This window comes from Lutzomyia longipalpis, chromosome 1, assembly GCF_024334085.1.
Source record: "Lutzomyia longipalpis isolate SR_M1_2022 chromosome 1, ASM2433408v1".
Classification (NCBI taxonomy): Eukaryota; Metazoa; Arthropoda; class Insecta; order Diptera; family Psychodidae; genus Lutzomyia; species Lutzomyia longipalpis.
In genome coordinates this window covers 17020278-17043216 of record NC_074707.1, presented here as the reverse complement: position 1 = coordinate 17043216, position 22939 = coordinate 17020278, and the positions used below count along the sequence as shown (strand labels likewise).

Sequence of the window (22939 nt, the reverse complement as noted above, 5' to 3'; positions counted from 1 at the left end):
ATTTTAACTGAAAAGAATTTCGCTTTTTCGCCCTTCGCAGTCTTGTGTCAAAAATTATGACGTCCGGCCCTGCAAAAACATAAAAAGAAGAAGAAGAAGAGAAGAAGTGTCAAAAATTTTCCTAATGGCGGAGAGTAAGAAAATTAATGTAATTGTGAAGACTCCGAAGGAGAAAAAGACCATTGAGTGCGATGAAAATGCGGATATAAAGGAGGTGAGTGCGTGGGAAAACAATTCAAAGCAGCGGAAGGGGTTTTTCCCGGGGAAATTTGGTCCCTTTCCCCGGGCAATTTGATTACAAACAGATTTTGAATGTGACGTCTTTTGCCTCGATTTGGCCACATTCACCTTCCAGAATGTACTCCACTTGCTCCAGCACGCACTGGAGCAGTGACTCACGGCCACTGAGGGTGCAACCAGAGTGGCATTGTGCGGGAAATTGAGGGGGGAATTCCTCCGATGTTTCCGGAATTATCATTTCATCATCTCACGATGTTTGCTTGGAGAAAATAGGAATTTCATGTTATTTTTGCTGTTATCACGCCAAGCGCTTTGTGTGTGATGAGGAGGAGGGCAGTTAAAACTAATGGAGAAATTGCTTTCTTTCATTGCTTTTGCAGTTCAAGAGCCTCGTGGCGGAGAAGTTTGAGTCGGAACCGGAGCTGCTATGCTTGATTTTTGCTGGGAAAATCATGAAGGACGGCGACACACTGAAGGGGCATAACATCAAGGACGGCCTCACGGTGCATCTGGTGATCAAGGCACCTCCGCGTACGGACGGTGACCAGCAGGCACCACGTCGCCCACCGGCTGACGTCAATGCCACCCCATTTGGCATGAATCAACTGGGTGGTTTCAGCGGGATGGAAGCTCTCGGTGTGGGTCAGGGTACCTTCATGGATCTCCAGGCACGCATGCAGAATGAGATCATGAATAATCCGGAGCTGATGCGAAACATCTTGGACAATCCACTTGTGCAGCAGCTGATGAATAATCCCGACACCATGCGTCAGCTCATCACGTCCAATCCGCAAATGCAGGATCTCATGCAGCGCAATCCGGAGATTTCGCACATGCTCAACAATCCCGAATTGCTGCGTCAAACAATGGAGCTCGCACGCAACCCATCGATGCTGCAGGAGTTAATGCGGACCCACGATCGTGCCATGTCCAATCTCGAGAGCGTTCCCGGTGGCTACAGTGCTCTCCAGCGAATCTACCGGGACATTCAGGAGCCCATGCTGAATGCCACCACAGAGCAATTCACCCGGAACCCCTTTGCCGGGCTCATGGATAATAATTCATCCGGCACGAATCCACAGCAGGGCACGGAGAATCGTGAGCCACTGCCCAATCCATGGGGTGGTGGCGGAAGTGGCTCAGCCGGCGGTGGTCCGGGCAATACGTCAACGAATAACCCCAGTCCGGGTGTTCTCAATACCCCAGCAATGCAGAGCCTTCTGCAGCAGATGAGTGAGAATCCCGAATTGATGACAAACATGATGAATGCGCCATACACACGTGACATGCTCCGTGCTATGTCTGCAGATCCCAACTTGGCGGCCAATGTGAGTTTTTTCTCCCTCATTTTTAATGCCCTCCTCAACCCACTACTCATGCCAATTTCTCCAAGGCGAAATCGATTTGCAAACCCTCCTTGAACCCTTCTTTTTTTATTGTTCACCCAGACACAACAGGGGGTCATTAATTGGCAACATTTTGAACAATTTTTTAAACTTGCTCAAAATCATTTCCTCCTAATTTTCCTGTCCAAGTAAGCTCGGCAATTCAATTTTCAATTTGACGAAAAGGGAAATGTTTGAATTTTCATGCATTTGAGCAGAAGAAAGGAAATTGTTTGTGCAAAATGTTTAAACAATTGCGTCAGACAATCTGATTCATTGGCAAAACAATTGAATTTATTTATTCCAATTTACTATCTCAGCGGAAGTTTTAATTGAGAATATCCTTAAGTTAAATTTGTTTTTATTTAACGAAGCTTGCAATGCGATAAATTTTGGTTTTGAACATTAAAATTGAGGCCTAAGCTGAGCTTTTATACAAAAGAAGGAATAATTAACAGAGATTTGTCTAAGAATTTTTTGAGATCTTCCGAACCCTTTCTCAAAATTGTCTGAATAAGTCGAATAAGTCAATGCTTAAGAAAAATATTTTGAAATTATTCATTCAACAGTAGGTATCTATTGACTTAAATGAAAATAAAAAACAAATTTACTTTTTTTTTAAATTAATTATAGTAAAACGAGGTAAATTGTCGCTTCGCTCCAATTTACCTCGCCCCGCTTCGCGGGGATTTGTTGCGCTTCGCGCAAATTTTAGATGGAGAAAATAATTGAGATGAAAAAGGTCCAATAGAAAAATTATTCGTTAGTAAAAATCGCCTGGTATCAGTAGTCTCTGTACCAAATTTCATCGCGATCGAACCAACGGTGTAGAAATGCATAGCTGTACAGGAACGAAATCCTTTCTTTATTATATAGAAGATGGGCCATGCAAAATCTCCAACAGATATTTCAAAGAGAAAAAGTGAATTTCACAAAACATTTAAGGCGCCAAATTCAAAAAGTAGTCAAAAAAGCATGAATTTTATATGAGGGCTATGTGAAGGGGGGCTTTGGGGGGAAAATGAATGCCGTTGGTAAAAACCGCCTGGTATCAGTAGTCTCTGTACCAAATTTCATCGCGATCGGACCAACGGTGTAGAAATGCATAGCTGTACAGGAACGAAATCCTTTCTTTATTATATAGATAGATGGGCCATGCAAAACCTCCAACAGATATTGCAAAGGGAAAAAGTGAATTTCACACAACATTTATGGCGCCAAATTCAAAAAGTAGTCAAAAAAGCATGAATTTTATATGAGGGCTATATGAAGGGGGGCTCTGGGGGGAAAATGAATGTCGTTGGTAAAAACCGCCTGGTATCAGTAGTCTCTGTACCAAATTTCATCACGATCGGACCAACGGTGTAGAAATGCATAGCTGTACAGGAACGAAATCCTTTCTTTATTATATAGATAGAAGAGAAGATGGGCCATGCAGAACCTCCAACAGATATTGCAAAGGGAAAAAGTGAATTTCACACAACATTTATGGCGCCAAATTCAAAAAGTAGCCAAAAAAGCATGAATTTTATATGAGGGCTATATGAAGGGGGGCTCTGGGGGGAAAATGAATGTCGTTGGTAAAAACCGCCTGGTATCAGTAGTCTCTGTACCAAATTTCATCGCGATCGGACCAACGGTGTAGAAATGCATAGCTGTACAGGAACGAAATCCTTTCTTTATTATATAGATGAGCAAATCTGTGTTACAGCAGTTAAATTTATGCTGTCCGCAGACTTAAGCTTAAAGTCGTAACTATGTTTTTTCTTTTTAAATCATTTAAAACTCAATTCTGTTTGTTAAAAAAGTTTAAAAAAAAAAAAGGAAAACTAATACGTTAATGAAGTGTTTGGCGATATTTTTCAACTATTTTTTGACCTGAGGAAGAGGGAAATCTGAGCCCTCGAAACGTCGTAGTAAAATAAATACGCGAAAATAATTTTAAGGTCTTTTCTGTTCTTGAAATTCCTTAAAAATCTTCCATAGGCCAGAAAATAAAGAAATTTTCTGCTAAAATCAGTTAAGAAAAGCAACGTGAAAAATTGGCTTAAAACAACAAATAGTGACGTCACTTTTGAGGTTTTTGTTTCTTCTTTAAATAAATGAAACATTCACACTAATGTTTCATTTGTGCCTAATCACAAACATTCATAAATTTCAGCACTTTCATCATTTTCAATGTAAAAAACATTAATAATAATTTCCCCCCTCACTGAAACAGATGATCAACCAGAGTCCCCTCTTGGCCAACAATCCTCAACTGCAGGAGCAAATGCGACAGATGATGCCCAACTTTTTGCAGCGCCTCCAAGATCCGGAGGTGCAGTCGATGATGACGAATCCGCAGGCATTGAATGCAATTCTGCAAATTCAGCAGGGGATGGAGCAACTCCGAGCTGCTGCACCGGGACTTGTTGGCTCCTTGGGAATCCCACCAGCTCCACCGGGTGGTATACCTGACACAACGGCAGCACCGAATTCAACACCCACAACTGGGGTCATACCGCCTAGTCCGACTGCAGCTCACAACCCGCAACTCTTCAGTGAGTTCATGGCACGAATGCTGAACGGCATGGCGTCCGGTGCGAATCCCAATCAACCGCCAGAGGAGAGATATTCCACGCAGTTGGAGCAACTAACGGCAATGGGTTTCGTCAATAGGGAGGCCAATCTTCAAGGTTTGTTTAACACTCACAAAAAACTTCAAGATCTAACCCAACATGATCTAATAAAAAAAAAACTTTATTTGCTTTTTTTTTCTTCAGCACTCATTGCAACATTTGGTGACATCAATGCGGCGGTTGAACGACTCCTTGCTCTGGGGCAATTGTCACTAAGCTAACGCGCCACAGTGGGTTAAACGAGTCACAGTGACATTGCAAGAAATGAAAAGAATAAATTTTGGGAAGAAAAAAAAAAGAAAATAATAGAATATGAGGTGTAAAAGAGAAGGAAAAAATAAGAGTTTCGAGAGAGAAAAATAACCAAAATTTAAATAATCGGCAAGTTTGTAAAAGAAGAAAGAAAAATTCAATGAGCATAAAACTTTGTCCCATTGATCATATTTTTCCATCAGCGAGTGTTAAAAAATTTTTCCTCTGATATTTGGGTATTTTGTGTATAAAAAAATATATATAAATATAAAAAAACAGCAAGCGTTTAATCCTTTTTCGCAGGAAGTAATAATCGATATAACAATCAAATTTCATAAAATAAAAGAAAAAAAAATATGTTTTAGTGCACCATCTCATTACTTTTTTTTTGCGTGAAATACTATTATAGTTTTCCTGTAGCTATGTCAGTTTATTAAATAAATAAAAAATGAGAAAGGAAAGAAAGAAAAAAATCATAATATCAATCAAAATGTTTGTCAAGCTTTTTGCGTTTTATCCCGAGGGTTGAGTTTTATTGCAATTTTGCACCCTCAACAAGCATCTAAATTTTATCGATTTTTCAACTTTCTTTTATTTTTTATTATCGTGCGACATGTGGTGATTATATATTTTTAACGATAAATCATAAAAAAATCAGCAAAAGTAATAAAATTTCATATTATGATGTTTAGTTTTTTTTTTTTAGAAAAATAGTGGAAATACATAAATGGAAAAAATATTGCACGACAGATGCTAAAAAATATCAAGTAAATGTTAGATGAGAAAATAAATTTAATAAAAAAAAACAAATCTTGGTATACAAGAGAGAGAACATAAGAAAAAAAATATATTGGTGTAACGGGAAAAAAAGAAAATCTTTGAATGAGAATTACACAAAATATGTTATCATTCCAAGAGAATACAAAGAATGAGAGAATATAATCCACATGAGATATTGCAAAACATTGTTGTGTTTATTTAAACTGTGTTTCTCTATTGATTTTGATTGTTTCTGTACAGGTGTGAAGGCTGGGTTTACACAGGATAAACTTCAAAGGACATTTGGTGGGTAAAAAAATTCATTTTGATTACAGAATTAATCACCAAAGTAAAAGAAAATTTCTAGTGTAAGATAAATTCTGTAAAAAAGTAAAAGAAAGACTTAAAATTCAATTTCTGGATGATTATAAAGAGGAAGAGAGCTGGGGACTATCCCGAAGAGAAGTAGATACAAGATCACTGAGAAGATTCACATTTGAGATCAAAAGCCCTGACTAAAAAAATACTGTTTGAAAAGATAAAGTAAAAAATGTCACAGATGAAACATCAGCGTGAATGTTTCGTGCATTTAAAGGGACAAAAAACCTCCAAGGTGACGTCATTAGTTGATTTTTTTTAAAGATCTTTGCTAACTTTTGCCAAAAAATAAAAAGACGAGGAAAACTATTTGACAAATTCTGAACATTTTTCTCTACTCTAGAAGCTTACAAGTGTCTCGGTTGTTTCCTCAAATAAAATCATTAAAAAAAAAAAAAAGATGTTCTCCGATTGAACAAGGATCCTTTTTTATTTTTAAATGCATCAAAATTTCCAATTAAATTTAAGGCATTGTCCATTTAAAAAAAAATGTACTGGTAAGCTGACCAAGCTTACGAGAGCTGTGTTTCTTTCAGTGTACCAATTTTGTGAGAGCAAAATAGAACGCAAATTAGTTTAAAAACGCGCAAAGTCGGGAAAAGTAGAAAAGTCATACCCTAAGAAATCTTTAGAAGGCTATATCTCGAGAACGGATCCATAGATTTTCATAAATTTTTTTTTGTTTTAAAGGTCTCGAAGTCAGCTATAACATATCGAAAAATGAGAAAAATTTATGTCGCCATTTTCGAAAAATTCGAGTTCGAAATTTTCGAAAACTTTGTTTTCGAGTTTAGCGCCTCTTGCGGTCATTTCTCGAAGTTGCAATGTTCTAGATATTTGTAGGGTTTCACGAAACCTTTCATTTGCGCTTGAGTTGATCAAGATCGGACTTGTAGAACTCGAGATATGACATACCAACTTTGGAGGGCTATATCTCGAGAACGGATCCATAGATTTTCTTCATTTTTGGCATGGAGCTAGATAATATGGTCAGCTATAACATATCAAAAAATGAAGAAAATTTATGTCGCCGTTTTCGAGATATTCATCGAAAACTCATCGAAAATTTTGTTTTTGATTTTTGGCCCCCTAGCGGTCACTTTTGAAACTTCGGATGTTCTAGAGAGTTGTAGGGTTTGTTGAGAGCTTTCATTTGAGCCCGAGTTGATCAAAATCGGTCAAGCCGTTTTCGAGTTATGGTCGATTTTCGATGAAAAATTGTGGTGGCCATATTGACTAAACAGCTTGACCGATTTTCGAAAATGTGGTATCGTTGGAAAGGTATTGATATCCCCTACAACATATAAAAATTTCAGATTTTTAGCTATTACAGGGGCTGAGATATAGCGAAAACTAAATTTTGAGGTTATCCAAAATGGCGGACGGAGGGGAGGGGGGTAAAATTTGACGTCATAATCGGATGTCTTCCAGTCGATATTTAAACTTTGCCGTTTACCGCAAGTCTCTATCTATCACCGTTCTCTCGCAATTTAGGGTTATACTCCGGCCGGCCGGCCGGACGGCCGGCCGGCCGGAAAAAAAAATTTTTTGGCGCATACGTTTTTTGGAATGTGGGGACCCTAATTCGTGCTCATCCCAAGTTTGAGCCCGATCTGACGACTTTCGATTTTGCTCGGTACACAAAAGCTGTGTCTGAAAGAAACACAGCTAATTAGAAATAGATCTATTAAGGAAATCTCTGCGAACAAGTTTCCCAAATCTTTGAAAAAAAAAATTAATTAAATTGACTCAAAAATTGTTAAAAGAAGTCCTCAAGCTTCCTGAATTATCCAAAAATCAACGCATAGCAGTAACAAAATCTTCAAATAGTTAACGTGCTTCATATATAGGACCCCGAGTAATCCTATTCACCCCATTTTAAGATCCAACGATAAAAGGGATTAAAAAATTAGGGAGATGTTCAAACGAAAAGAGGGTCAAGACCTTTCCAATTTAAATACTTTTCCAAGGTTCAAATAATTAAATTCAATGTAAAATAACTAACAATTCGTTTTAAACTGAGATAATTAATTTGTCTAATGAGAAAAATTATCAGTTTTATCATGTAAGAAAAATCTTCTCAACGATCCCATACCAATCACGATATGTACGCACCTTTCAACTTCTGCGTTTAACCCTGTGCTGGGAAAGAGAACGTATTGTGTGAGTTAGGCATGAGATTAGGAGAGGGATTTCCAGTGCAAGGTGGGAATTTAAAAAACCGTTGGTACGCGACCCTCTGCGTAAGCCGAGAGCCTTCCTCGTCCCATACACATAATCCCCCGAATACACATGCCAAAGCCACAAGAATTCGTTGGAAGTTGCGCGCAAAATACACAAAACGCTTGGACGGAACATTGAACGAAAGCAATGGAATTTCATAGTAGCTTCCATGAGATTTCTTGGTTGAGCATTCAACAGGGAGCTCGGCTCGCGGCCAAAGGCATGAAGAAGACAAGCATGGTGGATGTGGTGTGTGGTAGAAGGAGATACCAAAAGTACAAATGGGTGAGCGTTGCTTTCAAGACACCGAGTCGCGGTAGTTTATAACCGGTCTCCGTTGAAGATTGTGGCGTGGATTTGTGAGACGAGGAAAAGTCACTCGCGCGTCCCTGAGGTTGGTGGTTCCAGAGAGGTAGAAAAAGGGGAAGTGGAAAAAAAATTAAACACAACCAGGAGATATTTTTGCTAATTTACCAGTGATCCTGTAGCAACAGCTCCTCGCCGTGTGATCATTAGCCTGGCCACACGCGAAAAGAATCCTGCAGAAAATACCAAAAGTAAGTGAGTAAAAATGCCAGAGAGAAAAATTCACAGAAAAGCAAGAATTCTTGCGAGGCAGCCTCCTCGTGAACTAATTGATTCACTCACCAGAGGAAAGACCTGTTTTCCTCTGGACGTGGCGTATTCCCTCCGCGCACCTCAACCACCACCAGAAACGCCATTCTTCATCTCATTGGCGACTCAACCACACACCGTAGGATGAATTGAGAGAATCATATAAATCCAATAGTGCTCTTCAATCACAAAATAAATATGTTCATACATATCTATACCTATATATAATTTTTCAGTGTGGGTGTTTCTTTCTTAAAATCTGTCTCGACATCTCTTGCTCTTTTCAATTGCGCCTTTCTGCCTGCATCACCTTCCATCTTCATGAATTTTGTATATGAAAATTTTGTGATCTCAAATGCAATCCTTTTCTGTACCATTTCAGCACTGCAAAGCAAACGGAAAAGGAGACAGAGAAAGAAATAATCCACAAAAGCCAGTGAGACAGATCCTTAAAGCAGCCACACCATCAGTCAGCTCAGAAAGCAAAAGGAATAAGAGATCATTCGACGCACTTTGAGAAAATAACCAAAAGTGTACCTGATTTTTAGTTCATTTTTCTCCCATCACTCCATCTTCTCCTTCTTCTCTCTGGAGGACGTCCAGAGAGAGAGCAACAAGAGGGAAGAGATACATAAAAAAAAAGAGAAGCATAAGAAGTAAAAAAAAAGTGATCAAGTGAATTCCTTAACACAGCCGCTTTGCTTCTCATCCAACAAAACATAATATCAGTGTGCGAGTGAGTTTTGTGTGTCTCAAGAAAAGAAAAAAAACAGCCAACAATTGAACACCTTCTTCAACCAGATCGTGAAGAATTTTTATGTGAATAATCCCCAAAAAATAAAAGAAAAAACACGTTTTGTAAAAAAAAATTGCACAATGCTCTATTAAATGGAGATCGAGTGATCATCACCTGGAATGTGGTAAGTGATCATTTCTTTTTCTTTGCTCTCTCCTCGAAAAAATTCGTTTTGTGATCAATCGTCGAAAATTGCACCATTTGCGTGTTTTTGCTGCTGCAAAGACGCACGGGGTTCGTGACTGTGGCGATCTTGTGGGATAATATTGTTCTGATCTTGCGATCTCTCGATCTTCTCTGTAATTGTTTTACCTTCACTTTTATTCAAAATTCAAGATGAAATTCAAATAAAAATAATAAAGTGATCAAGTGTCTTTATTTTAACGAAAATTAGTTTGTGAAAAAATTGTTTGTTCATTTAAAATTAACTTGAGATCAAAATGGAAGCGCCTGGTTACATTTCACTGTATTCTTTAAACGCGAAAATGATTAAAATAAAAAAATTGTCTTATGCTCGTATGATCGACAGCAATAGACACTCCTTAGTTAAATTCACAGACCCTATTGTGCCCCAAACGCTCTGAAATTGGTTTATAAAATTCTAAAATTGAGATGGAGACGCCTGGTTATTTGTGATGGTCATTCTTAAGACGAAAACTGCCATATAATTTATAATTTGCCATATAAATACATCTGGTCATTTATATAAATTATATGGCAGTTCTCGCACCTCCCCCTGACTCGAAGAGAAACATCTGGCCGCAAAACTCAACACAAAAAATAGCTAAATAATTGATATAACTAAAATGGAGGCGCCTGGTACAACCTGGGGGTCTTCGTTTTAGAAAGTTTTCAACCCCTTTGGCGTAAATGCAAAAAGGTCAAACCATTTTTGTGAGAATTCTTCGCTACACCGCAAACACGTGAAATTTCCAATGATGAAAAAGAAGCCACAAAAATCTTCATGGAATCTCTTTAAAGATCTCCGATGGATCCCTCTTTTTTTTTCGTGCGTACTTTTTCGTCGCAATTAATTTGTTCCGGAAGTAACAAATCACCAACATCTTGCACATTTTAGAAGTTCGGTGATCTTTAGCGATCACACTGAATTTGGAAGACTGGCAACCAAAGAGAAGAAAAAACGCCTCAAAATTTCTTATCAAACACACGCATTCCTCTGTGGCTGCGTTCAACTTTTTCCTCCCATTCATATGAGAGAAAGAAAAAAATTGTATTAGTGGTGGATTCTTGTGAGAAATTCTGATGACTTGAAGATCAACAATATGATGTTGATGTTGAGATGGAAGGCGCACAGAGAGAACCTAGAACACGAACCGGTTGCAGAGAGACGTTCGCTGCCGGTCAAAGATACCAAACACCACTCTTAATGATTTCCCTCGTCTCTCCATCCTCGCCCCCCCCCCCACTCAGTCAGAGAGTTTTGTTTTTAGCGCGCAAAGGTATTTTTCTCCGTGCAATCTTCCACGGGGATTCTTGCCGTGATTACTCAAATTTCTCATGTGTGTGTGCAGTGCATCCCGAAAAGTATCACAAACCAATTTAGACCTCAATCACGAAAAGAAAAGGAAACCATTTGCTTGGCATTTTGCTGGCAAAATCGTACAAAAAGAGGAGATTTAAATAATTTTCGTGCATTTTCACAAGTATAGAAGATTATCTATATATGTACAGGTACATAACATATCTAGAAAACAGCGTGATGCAAGAAATGCTGCATAAAATGTTGCAGAAGAAAACGATCATTATTTTTTTCTGCACACAACACACACACATGGGACAACAAAATAATTCTCATGCCGAGAGATTTGTGCGCCGTGGTGTTTCAATTTCCGCTGCCTTCCGTGTCGAGACGCCAAATGGGAAAAAGGGTTTGTTATTTAATCTCCAAAGAGTCCAATCAATTCATAAAATCTTTCAGCTTCTAACTCTTCTGTGCTCATTTTGAGTTTTTCTCCACACATCCATGGAGAATATTCATCCATCTCTCTAAATTACCCATAACTCTATTGCCGATAATCACCTTAATTCCTTTCGTGGAATCATCAATTTTTGTCTAGAAAATTAACAAATTAGTTTACCTCAGTATGAAGATTTAAATAGACGAACTATCCCAAATTAGATGATGAAAATTTTATAATCGATGAGCGAACATTTCACAGAATATTTATCCATTTTCTCCGTCTTTGGCTTCTTTATTTTTAGTTGAAACTGTAAATTAACCCGATTACCCTATTTATTCATACGGGGTGAATACGATTGATTCAATAATTCTTAAGAGAATCGATAGAAAAAACAGAGAGGAAAAACTTAAGCTATAAATCTTTCGAATTAATAAGGCCATCGATGATGGATTTTATGAAATTTTATTTTAAATATTCTTTTTTGATGCTTTTTTAAATGATCTAAGGGGGGATACACAATAGGCCCATAAGGCTGTAGTATACGTAGGTCATACAAACCCCTAAACCCTACTCAACATGTAACGTAACGATATTCAATTTGATAAAATGATTTTGAACTTAAGAACTTATCCTTTGAATGATTTGTCTTTCGAACTTTATTTTTGATAAGAGAATCTGAAGCTAAGTGAGTCAAATTAGCTTCTATATGGATGTTGTAGTAGCTCTAAGAGTCTTAAAAACTTATAAAACCTCTGAGGTTGTGAATAGAACCGAAAGCTTTGGAAAACAAAAATTGCTGTGTTCTACTTAATAGCTCTAACGGCTTGATAAAGAACCCTGGAATCACAAATTTAACAAAATATCAGTTAAAATTCTTTATAAACTCTTATCTGACTTCTGAATTTTCTTGTATAGTTCCTTTATTTCATTTTAAATGCTATTCACCCCATCAAATAGTACATTAATATTTAAAATGAATAGCCCCCCTTTGGGAAAATAATGACAAACGTACTCTCGTAAGAATTAAACGGGATTTTCTGCACTTTGTGAAAAGATTCTAATTGTTGTATCTTCCCCCCACCTGATACTCTTCCCAACGTGAGGCATTTAATTCACAGAAGAATCATTTTTATATACATAATGCGGTGTGATGGACTCGAGACATTCCAGAGAGAGAGCGTCCCTTGGGAATTAAATGGAACTTTTGAGCGGAAGTGTTGCAAACATGCAATTCTTCAGTCTTCCCTCCCCCTCCCTCCACCACTATTGTGGGAGGTACACACACTGTACAAAAAAATGTGTTAAGAATGCATGAACGCAATCTCTTGCAATTAATCTATAACATACCGGATATTGAGATGTTTGTCTTCTCGTGGTGCGAGGAGAAAGAACTCTTGAGAATATTCTCAAGGTGTGAGGGATGTGTAGGTGCGCGCGAGTACGTAACAAGAAAAATTGTCACGGTTTTATCATTTTAACTCATTCATGAAGGTCTCTGGAGGTATAACTCTTTTTTTTCCGTTACGCATTCGTTACAAATTCCGCATATAGTTCGCATTATGTTTGTTTAGATCCCAAAATGGGTTTTTTTTTGTCTTTTGGACTTCCTTCCACGCATTTGGTCGTTTTATTCCGTATTTCGTTTCACTTTTTTCTCCCTCACACCACATAATAATTGTATATAGTGAGTCTGAGAAATCAACAGACCACGTCTGGGTGATGGTTTCCGCATCGTAGAACATTTAAACGCCTCTTTTCTGTCCATTTCTCTTTCAATTGACATTTTTTTCTTTCTTCTTTATTCAACAAAGAGAACCATATGTGGGTTAATAAAGAATGCTTCTAAATTTTTTCTTATCAATTATTGAAAAAGAAGTTTTTTTTTACAAAAAAATCGTAACATTGCTCTTCATTGCAAACTTTTCCTCGTACTCAGACAAGTTTCCTTACAAACCTTTGCAGATTCCGGCAATGTTATGGGATATGCTATGCGGAGTATGGTATGCAATGTGGTCAGTTCTTGTGGTATTTGCGAGTATCAATTAAGGAAATCTCCCGAGAATGCCCATCGAAGGTACATAGTGTGGATTTTTTTCGCATTCATGCACTATTTGAAATGAAACACGAGTATAATTGCTCATGTTGATGCAATTGTCGTCACAATTTAGTGTCTTTCATGCATGGGGGATTTTTTGCATTATTTGCTAACCACATAATGAGAAGAAAGATAATTCAATGTGAAGATGACACAAAAAAAAATGGCAGAGTTATGTGAAACCCTCAAGTATTTGCTGATGGAATTTTTTTTGGGTCAATGCAATGGCTCCACACATGTTGCAATTTTGCAGAAAAACTTTCTCTGCATCCTTACTAATTTTCAGCGCAATCTCACAGCAATTTTGATGGGGACACCGTGGACAGGTGAATAGTATTAAATTGTTACCTGTGATCGCATTTTGTTTTATACACGGTGCACCCTTCTCATTCCCTTCTGCATGAGTTCCTTTTCCATTTGAAGCAGGTGCAACTTGCAATATTCCCTTTATTTCCCTCTTTTTTGGCCAACTGCCTATGCCACCTTGTTGACTCCTTCTCGCTCTCACTGCAACCAGGTAACACCTACAGGAACCCCATTGGTGTCTCATGTGCGCTTCCTCTGTGTCGTTTCCCTAGTTTGGGAAGTTGAATCACCATGGTAGACCATATTGCAAGACTCGTTGTGTTGTAGTCAGCCAAGCTCTTTCTCTGTCTCTGTGGTATAAGAAAAGAAAAGAATTCCCCTGAGTGATTAATAGATGAGGTGGAATAAAATATTTTCAACCTCCATGACCTCTCTCTCTCTCTGTGATTAATTCTAATAAAAAGAATTTGGAAAAAGAGAAGAAATTCCAAAAAAAACACGTGGCAAAAACTAATAAATAAAATTAATTTTATTTTTAGATTATCGCTCCTGCTGGTGAAATACAAAGATTTCTCTTGCTGGTGGTGCACAGAGCAGTTTGCAGTGGGAGAGTCCCGTGGACGGACTTGGTTTTCTTTCTCATCCAATTCCCATTGGAAGATGGTAGTTGCATTGGCGGGTAACCGCCTCCGGGAGAAATGCTGAAGCACATGCCGCCAGGCGCAGGACAATCCCGAGCTGCGCGCGGAAACGTCACCAGCAGTCGCCCACCGCAGCCACTAAATGTGAGCGCACTCTCAACAACGGGACCCGGGCCACCTAAGATCCTCGCAAATGGAGGACCACCCCGGATGTCCTCTATGATCAACACCACCCCCCTCACGTCGGTCTCCTCAACGAATAATCTCCTCACGAACAATCGCGATCGCATTGGAGCACGGGAAGCTCTCACGAGTCTGGGATTGCTGTGTCTGGGTGAGTCTCTATACTCATTAAATTCTTCACGGATCCATCATGCTCAAGATGGAAAAAAAATAAATGGGCTTTGGCAGACTTTTTTACGATGATTCCCACCAAATTGAGAATCTTGTATTTACATAAATGTGTTTCACTCACTGAATTAGATATAGATATATTTTAATTATGCGCTCGAAACTAGATGGAATATTAAATGAGATTGTGATTAACCCTTTCCTGGAGAATGTGTGGGGTCATCACTTTCGGATCACTTTTAATTTTTTGTATAAAGAAATCATTTAAGATTTTAAAGAATTATTTAATTTGCAAGAAAGATCAACTCAACAGCCTCTCATTCACATTAATTTCCTGTACACTATGGTCGTGAAGGGGTTAAAATTATTTTACTTCTTCTCAGTGTTTTATGATTCAACAAATGGAGTTTTTTTATGCGAATTTATAAGTCAGCAATCAAGTATTATAATGAATTAGAACTTTTTATTTAAACTCATTATACAATAAAATTAATAAAAATTAACAACGACACGAGTTTCGTTTTGCTTAGCCACATGTAACATGCAGCAAAAAGAATGATCGCAACTGAAGGCGATCTAATTTCTTTCTCGAGAAAAGCCATAAATCATTGTTTTTTCTTACATCCAGAGAGCAGCAAACACTTGAGTTTTGCAATTTCGCTAAATAATCAATTTCTCAGTAGAAATAAAATCAATGAAGTGAAGAATAAATTTACATAAAAAAATAATTTCTTTTTTTGTTGCAGTTTCTTTGCTACTTGCCCTACTCTCGTTGATTTTCCTCTTGAAAATCTCACCGGGAGGACGAGATCCACTACCACCGCCAGGACCAACAGCACCAGAGGATTATGCCATTGTCTATGATGTAACATTGGCTCTCTGTGCCCTCTCATTGTCCCTCAATCTCTGCTGCCTCCTCGTATGTGCCATCCAATTTCTCTTTGCTGTGAAATTGGTACGAGCTCCAGCCACAATTTCAGGACGGTGAGTTTTGGGGATTTAAAAATCAATTCCATTCTTAAGCACAGGAACATGTATTCGGGAAAAAAATACCCCGGAAGTGGATCAATCGAAGCCATAGGTTGTAAAAAAAAAGTCTCTGGCTTCGATTGTGAAATACGAACCAATGGAAAAAAGAATGTTCCTACTTTGTGAATTCAACGCTAATCCCATTCTCTTTTTCAGTGGCAACAAATACCTTCAAAAATCCAGCGTCAGCAGAGTTTGTGCTGTTGGAGGATTTTTTATATCGATCCCTATTTTTCTAACAGGTAAGAAAAAAAAACGAAGAAATTTGTCATCAAATTCCTAAGTAAATTGCATTGTTTGTTGCCTTCTTATTTCAATATCGTGGATGAGGGAGTTCCTTCAACATAAAAGCGCCACGGAAAATCCCTATGGCATTATCACACGGCCCATAAATCAATCTCAATGTTTATTAACTTAAAACACCCTGCTGATAAGAATATATTTTATTTTTTTGTTGTACTACAATAAATTCTTACGGCATGGAGACAGGTAGAGAAAAGTATCTCACATAGAGTCCCTTTCGGGAATTTTTTCATCTTTTCAAGTGAAACGTAGACAAAAATATTCTCCCACGGCAGAATACAAAAGCGCTTCTTCTTCTTTTTACTGAGAGGAGTCCCAACATTTCACCCATAAGTGCAATAATCTCATTTACAATTTCCGCCCAGTGCATCTCTTCTTGCTTTTTTTTGTAAATAAAATTATTATGCACACACGGAACTCGTTTTAATGCACAGCAACAAAACCCATTGGCCTTGCCACTCTCTGTGTCTCCATCCCAAGACATTGGATCTTCTTCTCTATGCCAATACGCAAGGGAAAGTGATTGAGGCAGGTCAGTGATCGGAGGCTGCTGATCGCACCCTCGAGGAGATCTCCATTGACTAACTATGCGTATAATGTAATGCTTGGGAGAGTCGCAGGAAAAATCAATTATCCTCGCAAGTAAATTCATCTTCAATCAAGGGCAATCTTCTGTAATCACTTATTAAAATGATTCTGTGAATTATAATTCCACATAAGTAGGTATACCTATATATTATGAGCATACATCTATTCCCATGCTCGCTTCTTTTTCTTTTATTCTTTACTTTTGAAATTGTTCGTTGAGGGAAAAAAACGCGCAATGCAAATGCGAAAGTTTACTTCGTCAAGGTCTTACCTTGAGAGAGGTTTTAGATTTGCGAATATATCGCACATTATTTAAATTATTCACAAAATATTGAACGATGATTTAGATTAGTGATAGTTGAGGGAGGAAATTGATGAAGAAAGATACATATTGCACGCTTTTATGACCAAACATTAGGCCACATGTGATCAATAATTCCTTTAATTTTATTACGTAATCTTTCGAGGTTTTTTTTTTTAGGATGATTCATACTGTAAAGAATTTATAATACAACAACCACATCAAGAAAAAAAAGAAGATCCTCAATTTCGTGGTATTTTATGGGCTTTATGGGCCAATGTAAATAAATAAATAAAAATCCCGAGTAAAACAGAATACTATCTGAAAAAAAAAAGAGAGAAAGTGATCAAGAAAACAGAGTTGTGATTTTGGTTTATTTTTTTCTCCTTTTATTCCGCGCAGGGATCATCTTGTACACATTCACACAATTCCACTCAACACCTGCTATCGTGACGAGCATCTTAATAGGTGTGGGCATCGTGTTCTGCGGCGGTGCTATGGTGCACAATGTTTTTGTGTGGCAAAAGGAAAAGACAATTTGTGTGCGACAGGCACCCTTGAATCTAAATCTCACACTCTCGCCACCAATAAGTGCAATCACGCCGCCGATGCAGTTCCTCAGTCACAACGGCAGCCATCAGACACCTGTATCCAATGCGAATCACATTCATCTCAACCACAGCAATCATACCCCACTCACGCATACATCCCAGCTGAGTCAGATCACGCCACTCACGCCTGTGACGCTCAATCAATCGCACCTCTCCAGCTTCAATCACTCCTTCCTGCCATCGTATGGGCTACGTGCAGCAACGGCTACACCACCAACACCAAAGGTGAATGCCACAGCAGCCCTGCTTGGTGGTCGAGACGCCAGTGGCTCCGTGAGTCCTGGTATGCCCACCGTGAATCTCGACCTGAGTACCGTCACATCTGCCAATTCACCTCATGAACTTTCCACTTTGGTCTAAAGAAAATTCCGTGCAATTCCCAGAGCATTGAATCCCCTCCATCCACAATTCCATCCACAATTCCATCCACGAGTGCAGTAGCATTTTAAGGAATTTAAAGGATTAACAAAAAAAAAACATTAAAAAGATCCCAAGGACTCGTTTATTTTCGCGCCTTTAATTGTGTACAAAAATGTGTGTATAAATGTGTTTTTGTATAGACTTTTTTTTTAATTTTTATAAAGTTGAAACATTTTTTTTAAGTATAAAAACAAGAGTTGTGCCCTTAAACAGCTCCTACGGAGACAGAGAAGAAAATGAAATCACTGAACATTTTTCTCACTATACTTTTAGGTAATTTATTATACAAATTTAGTGTAATCAATTGTAATCACCTTTTCGATAGAAAAACGGTTTCAAACTGAAGAATTTTGCATTTTTTTCTTTTACGACTGTTGAATGTGAGTTATCTGATTTATGCTCTAGAATTGTTGGTCCATTCTTCATTCCTTTGAAGGGATTACTCTCAACTTCTTGCTTGTGTGAAGCCGCGGGGGCAAAATGAATTTTGGAATTTGGTCCTTTGTTGGGATCTCTGCGAAAAGTCACGGAAAATTGTTCTTCATATTCGGCATCATTGACAGGATCTGGAATACGCTTTGTCATTGCTGTTGCATGTGGAAGATCCTTGCGCATCAGTGGTTCATCTTCATCAGGCAGGTGCAGATCATCATAGGCGAATTCCCTGCTAAAGTCCTCAACAGGTGCAATGAGATCTTTTGATAATTTATCAAAGGAGTGGAAGAAGGTAGTTGGTGCACTGTTGGCATTTTTGTACTTCATCACATCTGTAAGAAGAAGAATCACTTCACGCAGCAATTTGGCCTTCTCTGAACCAACGCAGCATGAGCATACGCACATATCCTGTTGACCCTTCATAACACCTTCCCTGGAAAATCCGCAGCCAGGTGAATCTCCACTTCCGTATGTATCAGACATGAATTCTTCTGAATTATTGATCTCACGCAACTTCTGTGTATCATCATCGTTCATATTGTAGATTTTGTGACTACTACCCCTTCTCTTCTTCCTGATGTAATCCCTATTATCCATGTACATATTATTGAGAGGATCCAATGACTCGTACTTCAGGTAATATTTTCTAAAATCAAAAAAATAATTTCTGTAGGACGATAATCCTACATGGGCTAATAACTACCCTTAATTCTGAGCTAACGGGTCCCGAACTGAATCGGACGAGCAACAGTGGGCTACTGATACCTATGAGTGCCTGATGAGCGGCATAGAGCTAACGACTCATCTCACTCTTTCACCCAGAGCAGTCCAACCCTAGACACACATAGTGCCATAGCTCAACATATAATACGGTAGAAGGGTTTCTCTACCGGGGCACATAGCATTGTTCTACATCTCGGCCTTCCTGATATGATCAATGTCCTCATTGATGAAGTGAATGGTCAATCCAGTGTTCTGATTCTTTCCGCTATATTTCATCGTTGTCATCTTGTTTCTTTAATCTATTGTTTTTTTTCCATGATGGAGTATACTTAGTACTATAAACTCTGTGAAGCAACTAAGCCTGGGGCTCAGCTAGTGAAGACGAAGTCTTCTTGCTTCGGCTCTCGTCTTGGTCACTGATTTATCTTCCTTCTATCCAATTCTTAATTCCTATTATACGCTTCGGGTTGTTTTCCTTCATTGCATCTAGCCTGTGTCAGAGCGGAGCACATACTTGACATTTGAAATCCTTGATTTAGCGCACTCAGCTTTTAAGCGGCACATAGCCATTGCTTAACTTTGGCACATAGCCTTCCTCAATATCTATCCAGTCCCCAATTCCTGTCGTGCGCTTGAGATTGTCTTCCTTAACATCTATCCAGTCATTAGTTTAGCGCACTCAGCTTTCAAGCGGCACACAGCCATTGCTTGACTTTGGCATATAGCCTTTCTTAATATCTATACAGTCCTCAATTCTTGTCGTACGCTTGAGATTCTCTTCCTTCATTACTTCTAGCTTGTGTCTGAGCGGGACATATAATTTTCGATATTTTAAATCCTTAACATTTCTTTGTTGCATCCTCGTTGTATGACAATAATCTAAAATGACAAAGAAATTATTCTCCATTTTACTTAGTAGGCTTACCTTGAGATCTGAATTTCACTTCTCCTGTAAATGTTAAGTTATTTCAAACAACTAATTAAATCTTGGATAAATAATAATACATTTCTTTAATTTCTTTTATTGATTTACACTCAGTAGGCCTAAGATTGTCTTATTGATTTTATCTACTTTGTTTCGTATCTCCAAGAAATTTAATTTAATCATCTTCTCATAATTTTCACGGTCCGGGCTTTTGCATCTGTAGCAAAGTTCTCAGAGCTTCGCCGCTCTTTGGTGCCTTTCTACCCATTCTCCATTTTGGCTTCCTTGTGTGCTTCACATTGTCATTCTTCTTGCCATGGCGGTACGGATGGTAGCGCCCTGAATTCTGCTCAGAGTTGTGCTTGGAATAGCGCCTGTCCTGCTTGGAATCGTCTACGTTTTCAATGTTTTGTTCCACATCAATTAGCACACGGCGAAGTTGCGGGAGAGATTCAAAAGTTTGTGTCAACAATGATGTCCTCAAATACACAACGGTAGGAAAGAATTGCAACAATTCATTGCGTAATTTTGCCCACTTATCCAACCTCGCTTTGGCTCCATGAAACCATTTTGCAGCGGGTCTCCTGAATCACATAGATTCATTCTTCCCCGTGATACATCAAACGCGCACTTTTCAACTTCTACAAGCCAATCTTCTGTGTCAATGCAGTCGGTCAATCTGAATCAAATCGCTGGATTATTGCGCTTAGCTTCTTTGTTCCCATGGGCATGGCAACCGTAGAGTTTTGCCTTCTCGACTTTGTGTTTCCTGCAGTTAAAAGAATTTAATTACACATAGCATCTTTCACTTTTTATCTTTGAAAATCCTTCCTGTCCCTCTTTTCTATCTTCCTACTTACTCTGCTGCTATTTCTTTGCGATATTTAATTGGAAATTTCCTTGAATTTCTTCACAAAATACCTTGAAAACTCAAACGACGCAAATAATAACAAAAATATGACACAATACCCGAACATTCAATCGGCACGACCGAAATGTCACGATGTGGTCAAATTCCAGCAAAAACATTTCGTGTTTCATAAATCTCATCGATTTCATGTTTCATTAAACTCGGCTAATTTCACTTACGTATGAAACATTTCTAGACATTCGCATTCTTTTTTCTATGGAACTTCGCATAAATTATATTCAAAATTTATCATGTATTGCCTGAAAAGGAATTCCTGTTACGACATGTTATTGCAAGACAAGACAAGATAATTATTTTGTGCGGGTGGCCACCATTCACACAGAGCATACACAAAAGGGGTCAACACATAGAAATTTCTGGAATTGCCAAAAATTTCTCAGAATTTCATCATGACTTCATAATTCCAAGAAACAGATTCTTTTTCAATTTTATCGTTTTATTTGTCTTTCCTTGGGGGCACTTAGGGGTACTTGCGCTACTTCCATCGCCGGGTGCTCCACCACACAGTTGCTGGGGCGCTTCTCGATGATCTCGCAGTCCCATCTAGCCGCATTTTCGCTGCTTCTACGCCGCATTTTTCTCCACACGGTGGCGGCCATGTTGCTCTCGCTGCTCTTCTGCGTTGTCCTCTCCGCAATTTCCACCTTATTTTTCACTCGCGCCGTGATTTTCACGGTTTTCCACACGCAGTGGCACACGCGGACCCTATCCCACTTCTGATATGTAGGACGATAATCCTACATGGGCTAATAACTACCCTTAATTCTGAGCTAACGGGTCCCGAACTGAATCGGACGAGCAACAGTGGGCTACTGATACCTATGAGTGCCTGATGAGCGGCATAGAGCTAACGACTCATCTCACTCTTTCACCCAGAGCAGTCCAACCCTAGACACACATAGTGCCATAGCTCAACATATAATACGGTAGAAGGGTTTCTCTACCGGGGCACATAGCATTGTTCTACATTTCTCACTCCAACTGCACTAACAATCTTTTTCTTCAACCATTCTTCTCACTTACTCTGCACTTTTTTGAAGATTATTCACTTTCTTTTCAACTGATTGATACGATTCCACAGGCGTGAATCCCACAACAGCTACACACAGAAGGATTAAAATCCTGAAACTAACTTTAAACATCTTCAAACTAATTCCACTTCACTCTTAAGATGGAGATGTACAGCACAGAAAACATAAAGAAAATGAGTCGAAATTTGTGGGAAATTGACAATATATAGTACATAAGAAATGTAATATGCTGATGAGGACGTTTAAAGTGGAATTTAGGTTCTATTTACCAAATAAAAGCCCTGCTTGATTCAACTCTTTATATATTGCGAGCATTATTTTATATTTTGCAAAATATAAGCTTCAAGTTTACATAAAAATGTTAAATAATAAATTCAAACAACAACTCCAGCTTTAATATTTCTTGTTAATTATGTGAATGAATATGCAATCATCGTCCCGGAAAAACTTCTCAGTAGTAGGATCTTCCTGAAACAATCAATCAATTTTTAAGGCATATCTTTTTATATTTTAAATGTATTAGCAACTAACCTTGATGATCCATACCAACTTCATCGGATTCCTGATTTTCCATCACATTCCAAGTTTTCGTTATGTAGTCATGAACTGTCTCACGAATCCTTTTGTTCTTATCGTACTCGGATTCTTCAGGAATGTGGCCGGGATATTTCTTGTAGATACGGTAGTCGAGTTCATCCTTAACCGGTACATGTGCATATTCCGTGAATTGATCATGAGAATGTGGCAAAATTGGAATATTTACAGGTTTCACGTAGGACACAGATTTGTCTTCCAAATGGGATTTACTATCATGACCAGGATAATGATGATCAATGTGATGGACTGAATGGTCCGAAGTACCATGTGTCGGAAACGAACTTCCATGTTCCTTTACATGATAACCATGAGTGTGAGAAGGCGTTCCTATTGGTTTCTCTATTTCATATTCTGGTAATTTAGCAGGAGACGGTTTGTACTCAGGTTGATGGTGAGCAGGAACACTCGCAATAACCTTTGGACCGTGTTCCTTAATTGGAAGACCATGAGTTGAAGAAGGA

The 22939-nt window shown here is 38.5% G+C and overlaps 3 protein-coding genes across 5 annotated transcripts; 2 read left to right on the top strand and 1 right to left on the bottom strand.

Moving 5' to 3' along the window:
- Positions 1–41: 41 nt before the first annotated feature.
- On the top strand, positions 42–5461 carry LOC129793975 (ubiquilin-1). Of its 2 annotated transcripts, XM_055834536.1 has the most exons (4): positions 42–214; positions 621–1568; positions 3847–4303; positions 4391–5461. In XM_055834536.1, exons 1-4 carry the CDS (start codon positions 125–127, stop codon positions 4465–4467), a joined length of 1572 nt encoding a protein of 523 aa, XP_055690511.1. In that variant the 5' UTR covers positions 42–124; the 3' UTR covers positions 4468–5461. The 2 variants fall into 2 exon arrangements, with proteins under 2 accessions (XP_055690511.1, XP_055690502.1); XM_055834527.1 differs by having other exon boundaries at positions 77–214; positions 3847–5461.
- Positions 5462–7767: 2306 nt separating this feature from the next.
- LOC129793798 (uncharacterized) lies at positions 7768–18181 on the top strand. Its single transcript, XM_055834159.1, has 6 exons — positions 7768–8415; positions 8856–9393; positions 14132–14567; positions 15331–15568; positions 15770–15855; positions 17208–18181. The coding sequence occupies exons 3-6, from the start codon at positions 14291–14293 to the stop codon at positions 17774–17776; spliced, it is 1170 nt and encodes a 389-aa protein (XP_055690134.1). The 5' UTR covers positions 7768–8415; positions 8856–9393; positions 14132–14290; the 3' UTR covers positions 17777–18181.
- Positions 17900–22026, bottom strand: LOC129793848 (uncharacterized). Of its 2 annotated transcripts, XM_055834308.1 has the most exons (3): positions 21874–22026; positions 18151–18917; positions 17900–18052 (listed from the first exon to the last, which is right to left on the bottom strand). In XM_055834308.1, the coding sequence occupies exons 1-3, from the start codon at positions 21990–21992 to the stop codon at positions 18042–18044; spliced, it is 897 nt and encodes a 298-aa protein (XP_055690283.1). In that variant the 5' UTR covers positions 21993–22026; the 3' UTR covers positions 17900–18041. The 2 variants fall into 2 exon arrangements, with proteins under 2 accessions (XP_055690283.1, XP_055690273.1); XM_055834298.1 differs by lacking the exon at positions 17900–18052 and having other exon boundaries at positions 18137–18917; positions 21874–22020.
- Positions 22027–22939: the final 913 nt, after the last annotated feature.